The sequence below is a fragment of the Trichosurus vulpecula genome, chromosome 5, assembly GCF_011100635.1.
Source record: "Trichosurus vulpecula isolate mTriVul1 chromosome 5, mTriVul1.pri, whole genome shotgun sequence".
Taxonomy (NCBI): domain Eukaryota; kingdom Metazoa; phylum Chordata; class Mammalia; order Diprotodontia; family Phalangeridae; genus Trichosurus; species Trichosurus vulpecula.
Window position 1 is genome coordinate 26906798 of NC_050577.1, and position 16294 is coordinate 26923091.

The 16294-nt window shown below is 37.4% G+C and overlaps 1 protein-coding gene across 1 annotated transcript in view; it reads right to left on the reverse strand.

Annotated features, from left to right (window-relative positions):
* ZCWPW2 (zinc finger CW-type and PWWP domain containing 2) overlaps positions 1 to 16294 on the reverse strand; it is a gene marked incomplete at its 5' end in the record, with an annotated part of 102701 nt that overhangs the window by 72766 nt on the left and 13641 nt on the right. Inside the window, 1 exon segment of the mRNA XM_036760480.1 lies at positions 14485 to 14644. Coding sequence (XP_036616375.1) covers positions 14485 to 14644 — 160 coding nt within the window.

A 16294-nucleotide genomic window follows, 5' to 3' on the forward strand; every position in this document is an offset into this window, starting at 1 on the left:
ATCTAAGGAGAGGTATGTTTACTACACTGCTGGCCTATGCTCTAGTCTGAGTGACCATAGGCACTCTTTTCTGTTCCAACCCCCTGCAGCAAGCTCTATTGTGTTAATACTCCTCCTTGTCCAAATCAGCATATGGGCAATGCAACAGAGTCCTGCACCCAGTGCCAGCAAAGGGCCCCTTGTAACCTCCTTCTGACCAACTGTCCGACCCCCTTACCATCTGTGGACTGAGAACTCTGGAAGCTGCTGCTACCGATTTATTTGCCCCCAAGACCTACTGCTGTCTTAATGTGGGCTTGTCTGCACTAGACTGTACTCCACTCTTACCCTGGTGTGACAGACCTTTCTTCCCAACCTTCTAAGTTATCCTGGGCTGGAAAATTGTTTCATCCCATCATTTCTATTAGTTCTGCCTCTCCAGAATTCCTTTTGAGGCATTATTTTAAAGTTGCTTTGAGGGAAATTTAGGAGAGCTCAGGCAGTCCCTGCTTTTTCTCTACTGCCCTGGTTCCACCCCTTACTTACTTCTTAAAGAAAGTTTTAAGAATCAACACTAACTACCTCTTCAGAGCACCCATGTTTACTACTGCTACTTATGCTTTCAAACCTTCAGTTTAACTCCTTGACATTATTAAATATTGTATTGATGCACAATTTTACTTACTCTTCTGGTTAAGTTCTGATCAGTCTCCTTTCTTGTACAGATTGTTTTCACTTTGGGCAATTCAGTAGAAAGTTAATTACCAGAATATCTTGTCCTTCCTTTAAACTGCTTTGACCAGCAACCAGTAATCTAAACAATCAGAACATTTCTGTTCCTTTGATACAAACTAGAAGATTGTGCCATCACTTCTCTCGGATTAGAGTCCTGGAAGCTTTGGCATTAGGCTTCTCTGCTTCTGAAGCTAAGTAGTTCATAGGAATAGAACTGAAAAGGATGTTAGAGATCATCTAGACAAATCCTTTATTTTATGGATGAGGAAACTGTAACCAAGAACAATTATTTTTAGTGGTGTCTAAGGTAGGGTCGAGGGCAACTGGAGGTGCTATAGTTAATAATGCTCCAGGCCTAGAGTCAGAAAAACCCTTCTTCCCTCTTAGGAATTCCTCTTAAAGGCTTAGCAGAAACTGCTCTCTCCTCTTGGCTGCTGGATACACAAATGCTCTGTCCCTAATTGACTTGGTATTTTACAGATGACCCACGGGGGCCACCAGGGCATACATTGGCTTAATGACTTTGATTGGTTGATTCAATAGAAATGTTTTTACTTGATAAAGGTATTAGGGATAGAGTATTTTATTAATTGCTTTAAGTGGGATAGAGTGATTGACTAACTCAACTGATCACCACCTTTACATATAAAATAATTTAAAAGGGAGGCACTAGGAGCTGGGAAAATCAGGAAAATTTTCATAGAGAAGATGGCCTTTGAGAAGAGCTTGGAAAGGAAATAGGTCCCTTAAAGTGGGGTAAAGAGAGGTGCATGTGGGCAGGAAGAAGAGCTAGTGTGAAAGCAAGAGTCCCAGAGATTTGGGGTCCTGTATGAGTAACTGCCAGAAGGCCCGTTTGGCTAGACCACAAAAGGGTACAGGGGAAAGGGTGTGATCAAAGGTATAATCCTTTGTGTGCAGATGATTTAGACCCAAGGTCCCAAACTTTCCAAAGTTTCCAAACTATAATGACCAGAGTAAGATTTGCTTCCAAATCCTTATTGATTTGTCACCTATACTGCTTAATCAAATGTTTTGTTAATGAAAGCAAAATTTTGTTTACTCTAATGTGGAGTTTTGTTTGCCAAAGAACAATTTATATAAAAGGGCTAGAAGACTTTTACAACCAAAAAATCAGCTCTCTGCCCTAGGGAAGGTATGAACTTGGCAAACAAAGCCTAGTTCTGCTTCAGTCTGGGCCTCTTACACAGCCCCCAGACAGATAATGCACTACATTCCTACCAGGAAGAGAACAGAAGAGTGAAATGTGTGTGTGTATGTGTGTGTGCACATATACACGTGGCCATGATTTCCTGATTCAGCAGCCAAAAGTCATCTCCTCCTTCTAAAATTTCTCAATGCATTTCTCATTACAATCCACAAAATATGGATCTCTCCTGTTCAATTATCAATTTTTATTTTCTATTATTACATTATTTTAATTTGTATTATTTGTATAAATTACTTTATTTGTATTTTATTTTGTTTCATTACTTAGTCTTATTTATTAGTGCTCTTCTCCCTCCCCAATAACTTAGCATTTACTTTGAACATATTTTGTGTTTACTTCTCTGTAAACATGTTATTTCTCTAGGAGAATGTAAATTCCTCAAAGTCAAAGACTATTCCATTTTTTTCTTTGTATCTTTAGTACCAAGTACATAGTAGGCATTTAATAAATGCTTGCTGATTTTGATTAAATTATTATAGCTATATATTATATTATAGCTATATAATAGTTCCTCTACCAAATTCCCAGAGGACAGAAATTAGGCAATCTTTTCTGGATTCCCCACTCCACAACACAATGTCTTACCCACTAGAGGTGATTAATAAATGTTAGCTTAATTGGATTGAGAAGAATGCTGCTCATTTAGAAGTCTGCACATACTTATCATGTTAAGTACGCAACTGTTTGTCAGCATGTGATTTCTAGGGAAACCAAAAGATCCCTGGTGTTGTCCCCCTCCAAATTACTACCTGAAATTCCAGGCTGAAGAAAAAGTTGGACCTTGTACTCTAGTGCTTACAGTTTTGTTAATAGTTAAATTTCAAAAGTTGCTTCAAAATATATCATTTTCAGCATTAGTTTAGTATATAAATAAAGGGTCAGAGTGGGATTTTGACTCAGAGAAAAGGAATAGTCAGTATGAAAATTCCATTGTGATAAACTTTGTTAGCCAAAGCACAATTTATATCTGGGTATAGTAAGGGTTATTATATTTTCATGTGGACAGAATGATTTTTTTTTAAATTAGAGCTGCTGAGCTAACTTTAATCAGTTACACACTGTTCTCTTACAAGAATATAAAAAGCCCTAGGATTTAAAAACATTATGAATAGTCTTCCAAAGACATTGATAAGAATCAATGTAGCTCACTAATTGGAGGAAAGGGTCTTGCATACCCTTGTTCATCTCTGAAAACATCTGCTTGAGGGTAAGGTTAATTACTCATGTAGTTTGAAAGCAAAATTGAATTCACAACAGGAGATCAATAAGAAGGCCTTTATGATTATCTAGGCTGTGGATGATAGCTTATTGGGAATTTGATATGATTATGAGGATTAGAAACAGATGCCCCATTTAGATTCTAAACAGGTGACACTGAAGCATTTACATATAAATGATCATAATATCAATATGGATCCATAAATGTCAGCAGCCTATTAGAAATACTCTCAAAGCTACCTACAATGCTAGTCCCCACAAGACAAAAATTAAATATAAGGTGGGTCTATTTAGTTTCTAAGCTATATCAATGACAAAAATGCCAAAAGGAACACACTGTTAGATCATTTCATCCAAAAGCCTAGAACCCCAAGAACACATAAAAGCTTCAATGTGTTATGAAGACAATGTGTTGACAATGAGGATAAAAAAGTATCATTTTTCCTAAGACTTTTAAATTGTTCGGGAAATGTACTCAAAGAATTATTATTTGTAACAAATATCTAGATTTCATTAGGATGTTAGTATAATACCCAAAAGGGACAGGAAGCTCTTAAAAATGGAATTCTGAAGAAGCTAATAAGTCATTGAAAAGGCAAAGGGGGAACTTTCTAAGGACATGGATGTAATTGCATAAAGAACTCATAGACCAACTCGTATTTATTAAAGGCACATACAGAAGAAAAAACACAGCTAGGTGGCGCAGTGAACAGAGTACTGGTCCTGCAGTCAGAAAGGCTCTTCTTTCTGGCAAGTCACTTAACCCTGTTTGCCTCACTTTCTTCATCTGTAAAATGAGCTGGAGAAGGGAATGGCAAACCACTCCAGTATCTTTGCAAAGAAAACCCCAAATAGGGTCACAAAGAGTTAGACAGGACTAAAAAATAACTGAACAACAGAGAAGACAAAAAAGCAAGGGTAGATGACATTATAAATACAAAAAATAGTACTGTTCTTGGCAAGAGCATTCAAACTCAAAATGGGTAATGCTGACGGTGAATGCAAAAGGCAACAAAAAGTTTTTATCCATAATGAAGGTGGGGAGCAGAGTGCACAAAGGAAGGACCAGTGCTCTAAGAGAGTCTATAGTCTGTTTCCTCATCTGAAAAAATAGGAATGTTGATACTTCATCACTTATTTCACATGGTTTTGAGGAATATTCTTTGCAAACCTTAAAGGACAATGTACATGTGAGTTGGTGCTTTTTTTTCTTTCGTTATTCTCTTTTTTTCTTCAAAAAGAAATGATTTTTAGATTGGGAAGAATTGAGCAAAATGATTAATAGGACATTGAAACTCAAGATAAGTGTAGAAACTGTGGGGGAAGAAGGGAAGGAGTATTTATATGGCACGTGCTCTGTGCCAGACATTGTACTAAGTGCTTTAAAAATATTCTCTCATTTGATCTTCACAACAACTGACAGGTATGGGTTATTATCACCCTGATTTGACAGCTGAAGGACCTGAGGCAAACAGGTTAAATGACTTGCCCCAGGTTACACAGCTAGTAATTTTTGTGATTAGATTTGAATTCAGGTTTTCCTAATGGCAGGCTCTATGTACTGTACCACACACCTAACTGCCCTCAAGAACTTAATGTCACCAGACTCAATCTTTATCCTATGGTATTGAATGAACCAACAAACGTAATTGTTGAACCACTGATCAATAATGCAGTACATAGAGTGCTATACTTGGAATCAGAGAAGAGTGAAGTAAGAATCCTGTGTGCCCCTGGGCAAATCACTTAACTTCTCTGCCTCAGTTTCCTCAGCTGTAAAATGGGCATAATAATAGCACCTACTTCCTAGGGTTATTGTATCAGATAAGAGAACATAGGTGAAGCACTTTGCAAAGCTTAGATTGACATATAAATGCTAGCGAGCAACTATATAAAACATCATAAAGAATGATAAAAGTGCTGTAGAATTACAGAAGGCTATTTTTGAAACAGATTTAATAAACAAAAATAAGAAACAACCACATTCAATAACCTACTACTGTTTAGTAAACTCAAGAACTCAGACAATTTGAAGCATTAGAAATTAGAAAGTGGTTTTAGACCAATATTTTACATTATGTATAATAATAAGATCCAAATGAATATGCCAACTAAACATAAAAGGTCATGTAATTTTTAAGTGATTAGATCAGAGAAATACTATAGAGTATATTTTAATTATAGCAAAGCATTTTACAGTCTCTAATATTATCTTTATAGACTAGATAAAGAGATCAGGGAGAGATGATAGTTCAGCTAAATGGATTTAGAACTGATTGAATGACTAGGCCTAAGGAGTAGTCATTAAAGTTTTGATGGAGGGACGTCTATAAAAGAAACTCCTAGGTATGCACAGTTCCCTTCTTAACTCTGTGTTGTTCAACATTTTTATCAATGACTTGGATTAAGGCATATGTAATATGTTTATCAAATGTAAAACCTGTGTAAAGATAATAAGAATAGCTAACATGTTAGAAAACAGTCAGGATCCAAGGAAAAAAAATTAATGGGTTAGAACATTGAAGCTAATGTAACAAGATAAAATTTAAGAATAAATGTAAAGTCTAATAGTTGGGCTCAAAAAACCAATGTCACAGGGAAAAGGTAAGAGTAGCCACGACTAGATAACAATTCAATTTCAGCCCTTTTTATCATTGAGTCCAGAGGGTAAAGACCACACACAGTTCAAGATATGAAGGTATTAATTGCAAGTTTAAAATGAGTCAAGATGTGTCACACAGAATCCAAAGATACTAATGTATACCTAGGCTGCACTGTTAGTGGCTAGTAGAACTGGGACATAATCTCTAGAACATGGAAAGTGTGACCTCGCTGTCATATTCTGCCCTAGTCAGATCATATCTGACCACTGGTGAGCAGCATATTTTAGTTTCTTTAAACTAAAGGCTTGACAAAGTGAAGCATGTCCAGAATAACCAGAATGATAAGGGGAAATAGAAACTATACCTTTCAAGTAGAAACTGAAGGAATTTGAGAATATTTAACCCAGAAAAGAGAAGACTTGGCAAGACACGAGAGCTGTTTTAAGATATTTGCAAGACTGTCAAATGGAACAGGGAATATTTTGCTTGGCTTATAGGTGTAGCCTGGGTTTGTCTGGCTATGTCCAATTCACTTAACCTAGAGGCTCCCTGGACAAGCCTTTGGAGCATGTTCAATTAGCCCCACATGGAAGCCTCTGAATACCCTACCACATGGGAGGGGTTGCCTCCTTTGATTGGCTTTCTGTGTCTTTAAAACTGGCCAGACTGGACCATGCACTCTTTCTACAGGTTTTTTCAGCCTCTTTTATCATTGTGTCCAGAGGATAAAGCCCACACACAGTTCATCAACTGCATGGGTACCATGAACTGAACTGTAAGAGTGAAAGGACTTTTTCCCTTCACTTCCTTCTTTGCCTCAGCTCCAAGAAAGGGTCCTGGAGGAGTTTGTTCCTGCACTGTGTTGTTTGTCCTCCTCAGCTTCAGGTGCCAGAGGTGATCCTCATGGCATCTGGGAGTTCAAACCATGACAACCCTGGAGCCAGGATTGCAGGAAAGATGGTGCAGCCAGCCAGCCTGGCATGGAAGCCCCAAGAAACCAGGGTGGCTGGCATTCAATCCTGAGGTGGGGTTTGGATTTAGAACTGGGACTGTGTCTATAGGAACAGAGCTAACCTATAAGTCTACTCTGCTCCCCCTCCCCAGAGACTGAGGTGGTGCAAAGGGATGCAAAATGATTATACCTCCCCCATGATGGGGGGGTAAGTTGGTATTTTAGTGTATATACCTTCTGAAGTAAATATTTCTGACTGTTAGTGGCTAGTGGAACTGGGATACAGGGAACCACTCCCTATACTTGGGAGAACAGCATTAAGGGGCTGCTGGAGCGTTTTGCAAAGAGCCTAGATCCCCTCCAAATCCTCTTAATGGGACTAGAGAACCCTGGGGGAAGTTTGAAATCTAACCTACCTGGTCTTCCAGGAGGTAAGAACCATGATAGAAAGTGTTACATGTGGAATCTGAGATAAAAATTGGTCCCTTCACTTTTGCAGGGATCCTAGAGAGATTCTCTGTTTGGGACTTTTCATTTTTGAGATGCCTTAGACTGGAAGACCCCTGAGAAAAATTGGTAATGTTTTTAGGCTATAAATGTACAATTGCTTTTTTTCCTTCCCCTTACAAGACAGTTCCATTAACGTAATTTTGCAACTTTTTGGTTTAAAAAATATTCTTAACTGTTAAGTACTGACACTTTTTGTTTTATTGAATTCAGAAAAGATTAATATACTGATACCTGATACTAATATATTGATGCACTTCTGTGTTACTGAATTCTGTATCAGTAACGCATAAGCACTGCTATTAAATTTAATGTGAGAATTCTGGAATCACAGGGTTGCTACCTTGTAGTAAAAATGTTCATATTGTTCTTTTTGCATTTAAGCAGACCTAGACAGCTTGTCTTTTGTGAAAGCAAAATGCTGTACAACATCTTTAGGCGAGAAATGCCCATGCTTGAAATCCACAAGTAACCGACATCCTCTACTAGTTCTCTAGCTGAATCTGTCTACTTGTTCTGATGGATGAGTTTGTAATTCCATTTGGTTTGCCTGGCAAGCTATGCCCTTTGGGCCTTTGGGATAAGAGATCCCGAGGAAATTGCCTCTGTAGGGATTGCCTATGCTAGAGGGACTCCTAGAGAATTTTACTGTTCCCTGTGTAGAAAGGAACACTTTTTATTTTAGTGTGTCCTACATAGGAAGGAACACTTTTTGTGCAGACCATAGTTGGTTGGCCTTATGCATTGAGAGAATAATTGCAAGAATTTCCATCTAGGACAGATTTTTCTTTCATTTGAGAAAGGGTCAAAGCCAAGTTGACCCAGGTCCCAAATCTCTGAAGGAAAAGATTGGAAAGCTTTTAATCCTCAAAATAATATATGACGTTTGGATTTCAGGTTCATGAATCTGAGTTCACAGGAAAATATCCTGAAACTCTGCCTTAACACCAGCAGATAGTAGGTAGATCCCATGCAATTAGGGTTAGTTGTTGAAGGGTAAGGGAAATGTATGTGCTCTGTGTGCTCTCTAGGAACATCTTCAAGAAGCCTGGGAGCTCAGTAGCTTTCCACCAGCCCATTTTTTTCATATTTTTATTATTTAATATTTTTAGGTTTCAACATTGATTTCCACAGATTTTGAGTTACAAATTTTCTCATTTTTACCCTCCCCCCCACTCCAAGATGGCATATATTCTGACTGCCCCATTTCCCAGTCTGCCCTCCCTTCTATCACCCTACTGCCCCCCCCATCCTCTTTCCTCTTTCTTTGAGCATTTGTTTTTAGAACTTTGAGTTCCAAATTCTCTCCCTTCTTCCATCCCCACCCACCCTCCTTGAGAAGGCAAGCAATTCAATATAGGCCACACATGTAGCATTATGCAAAACACTTCCATAATAGTCATGTTGTGAGAGACTAACTATATTTCCTTCCATCCTATCCTGTCCCCCTTTATTCAGTTTTCTCCCTTGACCCTGTCCCTTTTCAAAAGTGCTTGCTTTTGATTACCTCCTCCCCTGATCTACCCTCCCTTCTATCATCCTCCCTCTCTTATCCCTTTCCCCCTACTTTCCTGTGGAGTAAGATACCAAGTTGAGTGTGTATGTTATTCCCTGCTTAAGTCAAATCCAATAAAGGTAAGATTTACTCATTCCCTTTCATCTGCCCCCTCTTCCCTACCAACAGAACTGCTTTTTCAAGCCACTTTTATGCGAGATAATTTACCCCATTCTATCTCTCCCTTTCTCCTTCTCCCGATATATTCCTCTCTCACCCCTTAATTTTATTTTTTAGATATCATATCTTCATATTCAACTCACCCTTTGCCCTCTGTCTTTATATGTATATTCAAATACCCTAATACTGAGAAAGGTCTCATGAATTACAAATATCATCTTTCCATGTAGGAATGTAAACAAAACAGTTCAACCTTAATAAGTCCCTTATGATTTATCTTTTCTGTTTACCTTTTCATGCTTCTCTTGATTCTTGTGTTTGAAGGTCAAATTTTCTATTCAGCTCTGGTCTTTTCACTAAGAAAGCTTGAAAATCCTCTTTTATTGAAAATCAATATTTTCCCTTGGAGCATTATACTCAGTTTTGCTGAGTAGGTGATTCTTGGCTTTAATCCTAGCTCCTTTGACCTTCAGAATATCACTTAAGGTAGAACCTGCTAGATCTTCTGTTATCCTGATTGTGTTTCCACAATACTCAAATTGTTTCTTTCTGGCTGCTTGAAATATTTTCTCCTTGACCTAGGAACTCTGGAATTTGGCAACAATATTGCTAGGAGTTTTCTTTCTGGGATCTTTTTCAGGAGGTGATTGGTAGATTCTTTCAATTTCTATTTTATCCTCTGGTTCTAGAATATCAGGGTAGTTTTCCTGGATAATTTCTTGAAAGTTGATGTCTGGGCTCTTTTTTTGATCATGGCTTTCAGGGAGTCCAATAATTTTTAAGTTATCTCTCCTGGATCTATTCTCCAGGTCAGTGGTTTTTCCAATGAGATATTTTACATTGTCTTCCATTTTTGCATTCCTTTGGTTCTGTTTTATGATTTCTTGATTTCTCATCAAGTCACTAGCTTCTACTTGCTCCAATCTAATTTTTAAGGTGGCATTTCCTTCAGTGGACTTTTGGACCTCCTTTTCCATTTGGCTAATTCTGCCTTTTAAGGCATTCTTCTCCTCATGGGTTTTTTGGAGCTCTTTTGCCATTTGGGTTAGTCTATTTTTTAAGGTGTTATTTTCTTCAGTATTTTTGGGTCTCCTTTAGCAAGTCATTGACTTGTTTTTCATGGTTTTCTTGCATCACTCTCATTTCTCTTCCCAATTTTTCCTCTACTTCTCTTACTTTTGAGCTCTTCCATGGCCTGAGACCAGTTCATGTTTTTCTTGGAGGCTTTTGATGTAGGCTCTTTGACTTTGTTGACTTCTTCTGGCTGTATGTTTCGATCTTCTTTGTCACCAAAAAAAGATTCTATAGTCTGAGTCCTTTTATGTGGCCTGTTCATGTTCCCAGCCAACTACATGACCTTTGAGCTTTTGGTCAGGGTATGATTTCTTGTAGAGTAGAGAGTACTTTGTCCCAAGCTTTAGGGGCCTTACGCTGCTGTTTTCAGAGCTACTTCTACTCCACAGTCACCACATACAAGCTCTGCCACACCAGTGCTCCTCCTCTCCCAAGAACCACCAATCAGGACTGCGACCTAGATCCAAGCAGGGCAAAGCAAGAGAACCCTGTCTCTGCACCAGCAAAGCAATCCCTGCACTCCTGCTCTGATCTGCCACTTGATTCCTCCCACCGTGTGGGCCACAGACTCAGGAAGTATCTGATGCTGGAGCTCTGGAAGCAGCCGCAGGAGTTTCTGCTGCTGCTGCGCCACCTCTGCTACCCCCAGGGCTAGGGCCAGACTGCACACTTCTCTCACCCAGATCCAGAAGTTTTCCCACTAACCTGCTCTATTGTCTTTGGCATTTATGGATTGAATAGTCCGGTAACTGCCACAGTTCAGTGTTTCAGGACCTTAAGACCTGCTCTGACCAGTCTGGTTGGTCCTGGCACAGCCCACACTGGGCTGTGCTCTGCTCCCAGAATGGTGGGATAGACCCTTCCCAGAGACCATCCAAGCTGTCTTGGGCTAGAGACTTGTTTCCCTCTATTATTTTGTGGGTTCTATAGCTCTAGAATTTGTACAGAGCCATTTTTACAGATGTTTGGATGGATTTGGGGGAGAGCTTAAGTGAGTCCCCATTTTCCAGTCACCATCTTGGCTCTGCCCCCCCCCCATTATGTCCACTACCATAATTTTAAAGATGACAGGAATCTCATAACATAATGAGACAGATGCTTGATTCTAAGAAACAGAGCCAGGGAGAGAGGGAGAAGAAATGGAGGCTGGGACTTGGTCCAAACATCCTGTTTGCTCAGCTGCTATGGGGAAGCACAACACTCTCCACAAATTTCCCAGCTCCCTACTGACACCATCATGAATGCCCTTGGTCTGCAATACCATGCAGGAGCAATCATGGTACAGAAAAAACTCATTCTTATATAACTGCTCCATAGTATTCAGTTTTCATTCTATTTCTATTAACTTCGCAAATTTAAAAAGAAAAGTCCTGTAGAAATGTTGTTCAGTCTACAAAATATGTAGACTCTGCCCTGTTTAGCACCCTCTCCACTGTCTTCCCACCTGCTTTTACTGATCTCCATCCCATTCAGCATGGAACACAATCATCTGCCTAGAGCCAATAAAACCAGTGTTTCCCCACAAATACATATTCCCATGAAACCAAACAAAAATGGATAGCATATAGCAGCCAAGAGTATTAACTTTCTTTTAGGTCCATGGATTGATTTTCATTAGTGCAGTTTCTGAAATCCTTTAGGTCTATCCCGATTTCTCTTAGGCCTGGGGCAAATGAACACATACTTATTTTCATGGCTGATTTAAACCTGTGAATTTCTCCCAGTTCAATTTCCTCTCCTTGCTGAAGCAATCATCATGGCAAGAATGTTAGGAGATAACAAAATTTTCGGATAAGCATATACTTTAAAAATCATCTCTTGGTTTGGGGCTTACGTGACTCCCATGTATTGTCTCATCAATAACTACAAATATCTTACTAAACTTTTCCATAGTTGACATATTCAAGGAATTTTTCTTGCCATAATCTTAATAAAATATTAAGTTCCGCAAAAATAAAGGCTCTACATCTTAAAGGACATAAGATATATATTTAATGATGTACAATAAATGGCTAAAGTAGTACTTAGTTCTGTATTCTAGTTATAATTATGCAAAATATGGTAATGAGCTCTAGCCCAATGGAAATATGCAGTTCAAATTTGAATATTTCTTTGACAATATACCACAACGGGTGGTCATCCACTCTACTGAAGTCTTTGTGGGGTAGGGAGGGAGAGGTAGGAGCCCTTGCCTCTTGAGACTGTCAATTCTATGTTTGGACACTCTAACTGTGACAAAGTGTCTCTTTATATTGTACTGAAATTTGGATCCTTTCAACTTCAGTTCATTGTTCCTATGTAACATGTGTAACAGAGATGACCCTGGCCTCCACCACATGAAGGCCAGTTGGTTACTTTTCACTCCTATCCCAAAGTTCTGCAGTGCCCGTAAGTGGGTTTGGAAAGTATCTAGGGCTCTCTGCAAATGACTCCATCTCCCACTGATGTTGTTCCTTCAATTGCAGGGGATGGATCCTTTGCACCCTAGTTCCATTTAGTTGCCGATAGTGGGATTAGCTTTTACACAAGAATATTTATTTCAAAAGACATAATCATAAAAATACAAATTTACTCCTCCCACAAATGGGACTTAATCCCTCCCTCCATACCTCAAAGTCCTACCTCTCTTCCCACCTTGTACCACCTCAGTCTCTGGGTAACAGAAAGGCTGTGTGTGTCTGTGTGTGTGTGTGTGTGTGTGTGTGTATGTGTGTATGTGTGTGTGTGTGTGTGTGTGTATGTATGTGTGTGTGTGTGTGCTCACACATGTGCGTGTGTTTTCCATAGAGCTAGTTGTTAAACATTTCCCAGCACACTTTGAAAGGAAAGGAGAGTAGAAAAGGGGTAGAGCAGAGAAGATAAGAAAACTTTCTTGCTCTTCCTGAGTTGGACTTTATAATCATAGAATCATCACAGCCTGGCTTTATTCTTTAAAGTATGGTGAATTTAAAAAAAATAGAAAAGTAAGGACAAAATCACATATATAGCAACAATCAACAAACATTTATTAAACATTCATGTGTCAGCCACTGTGTAAAACTTAATCTTCACCATGAGTATTTTCTCCACCACCTTCTTAAGCCTAGATAATCAACAAAATAATAAATCAAGCCCTGGCTCTAGCACGTACACACACACACACACACACACACACACACACACACATACATACACATGACTTTTATTCCTGTTATTCCTTTATAAAGAGGGAAGAACATAAATTCTCAAAGTACCAAAGCCATACTATCCTATCTCAGTAAGATGACTGGTTCCCATGTTCTCTGGAGAAGATTAATTAAACAATTAAATCTCTTACATTTAACAGCCTTCTATCCCATATATTCATTAGCTGACTAAAGTAAACAAAGATTTTATTTATGGCAATAATAGTTTTTAAAAACAATAAAAATTAAATCACTGATCTGATTCATTCATGATAAGGATCAAATCATAGGACTTGAATGGATAATGATATGGGGTATATAATCTTACTATAAAATGGAAAGCCTATATAGTATGGGCATTATGCTGTTCCCAGACATCAACATTATTTAAGCATTCTCTGGAAGCAAGACATGTTGGTTTGTAGTGGGAGCAATATCCTAGTCTTTTCCTCCCAGGCTAGTTTTTCCTTAAAAGATATTGGAACTGTCCTTAAGATTTGATTGGTTCAGGAAACTAAAGTTACAAACTACTGACCACTTCCTAGTCACATGGGCACAAAAGAGACACTAGGTATTCCAGGTCAAAGGAAGAGGAGCTTCTATCAGACAAATCAACTCATGGTGCCCTTAATGCATATCCTTGTGGAATATCCTTCCCCTGCCATGGCTATGCAAATTTTTTTTATTATGAACTTCTAAACAACTTATGTCTTATTTCATTATAATACTGGACCTAAACTACCAGGAGATTGACCCGGGCTTAGCCTAAAACATTGGGGAAAGTTTCAGTAAAAACAAAATTATAATTGAATTGACTCTAACCCTTAAACAAAAAAGCTGTATTATCTGAACCGTAATCAGTTCTGGCTTAATTATAATCTAATACAAAAGATTGTTCTGAAACAGAAAGTTACTTGAAGACTTAATATAATGAAATATTCTATTCAAAATCTGAAAAATTTGTTGGATTACATGATTAATTGTCTCATTTAACTAGTGTTGCAATTTAAATTTCACTGCAGATATTATAAAAATGACCAAATGAGAATCCAAAAACATTTTCAAAAGGTATAGTCCTATAAGAAATCTATAATTGAATAATGCTAATAATTCTATAGCTAATCAGAAAAAAATAATACTCAAAGCTATTATGTCTATATTACCTTAGAAGCAAATATAATATCATATAATATTTTGTATTTACAATTTTTAAGTAATGCTAAAATAAATAATTATGTTTATAAGCCTTGGGAAAAGAGTCATTTTTTTAAAATGTGCTATAAAAAATACAGTGGAATCAATAAAGTAACAACAAAAATAAATGACAAATTTAATGTTATTCTACCTACCTTTAATGTGATACTATAATGACCAACACTGTTTGCTTTTATCCATTTTCTTGAATGTGGATTACCCAGGAATTCTACATGATAGCATTCAACATTTCCATCCAGGTCACAGGTCACATATTCCCCCATTAAAGGATCAAGACAAAGTATACCTGGCCAACTTTCAGGGGAAAAAAAATTTAATTGTTTAGAAATTATTCTTTTTTGGAATGCAAACATTATGTTGATCAATACATTTAACAATTATATGTGAAATTATCTCCTTTGAGTTCTAACGATTTTTTCACAAAGTTTAAAAATATCTTTGTCAATATCTTTTAAAATAGAAATATTTATTTGGTATACTATAAAAATATATGATTTTATTGATTTAGGTTAAATACAGTTTTCCTAAAAATTAGAATCACAACACCTAGCAATAAAAGTTAGAGTTTGAAGTACAATGAAACTTTATTAAGACATGATTTTAGAAGGAAACTCAATCTAAGGTAATGTACGTATCATATCCTGGCCAAGAGGCAGCACAGTGGATAGAACATTGGATTGCAGTCAAGAAAACCTGAGTTCAATCCTGCCTCAGACACTTCCTACTTGTGTTACCAGGCAAGTCACCTTTTTCAGCTTGTTTCCTCATCTGTAAAATATGGATTATAAGAGTGCCTATTTCACAGAATTTTTGTGAGGATCAAATTGAATAATACATTGAATTCTGTAAACTTTAAAGCATTATATAAATGGCAGTTATTATCTTTATCATCGTCATCATTCCCCAGGGAAGTCTAAAATCTTCAACTCTGGAAGTATTAAAAGCAGGCTGTTTGGAATGGTTTGAGTGCATTCCTTGTTAAGGCATGAAAATGAACCAAATGAGTTATTGAGACCACTTTTGGCCCTATTATTCCAGAACTATGTTTCCAAAGTAGTACTGTCCCTTTGTGGTTATTTCAAAAATTAATGTCCATCCACCTCCCAGTTATGCATACAGTATGTACAATGTAAAAATAATTGGTAAAAAGAAGTAGAAAGGTCATGGAAAAAGATAAAGCTTATCATCTAATAGGAGTTTCAAGTTCTTTCATAAGGTCTATATCATAGGCTCTTAGAAAAGTGCTCAACATAAACATAATTCATTGTAGAAGTATCAATTTTCCATATCTCAATGTAAAATGGGTCTGTTGAAAGAGAATGTTCAGTATGGTCAATACAAACTCTGAATACTGTAAAATATTAATGATTGGAAAAATAAAAGATAATGCTACTAGGTGGAGAAGCTTCTAAGAGGATTCAGGATACAGAACTGTATGTATCAGGGTAACTATGGATTAGTAATCATAGGATATCCTTTCAGTGATGTCACTAAAGAATATGAATATAAAGGCAAGAGAGTTCAAGCTTGACACATTCATACTACCATCCTTTTTCTCTCCTCACTCGTGGAAAAATATAGACTGCCCTACTTGCCACAAAGTAAATCCTCAAATGTCCTCAAGAATATTCTAGGCCTAGAAACAAAATATGAATAAGTAAGAAAGAAAATATTTTTCAAGGCAAAAAAATTAGAGCTTTTTGTATTCTATTTCCCCTTCTAACTTTTCCATAGCTTCCTTTTTTTCTGTCATTCTTCCATTCTTCTTTTTTTTCCTATTTTTTTCTGCCTGACAAAAGTGAAATGCTGTCCCCATCTGGAACTTATATGATGAATGATAGACATCTTGAAATTTCATGTTAAAAAGAAATTAAACCATTTCCTGCTCAGGCGACTCAGTTTCCTGACAGAAGGCAGAACTAGAAACAATGGGAAGAAGTTATG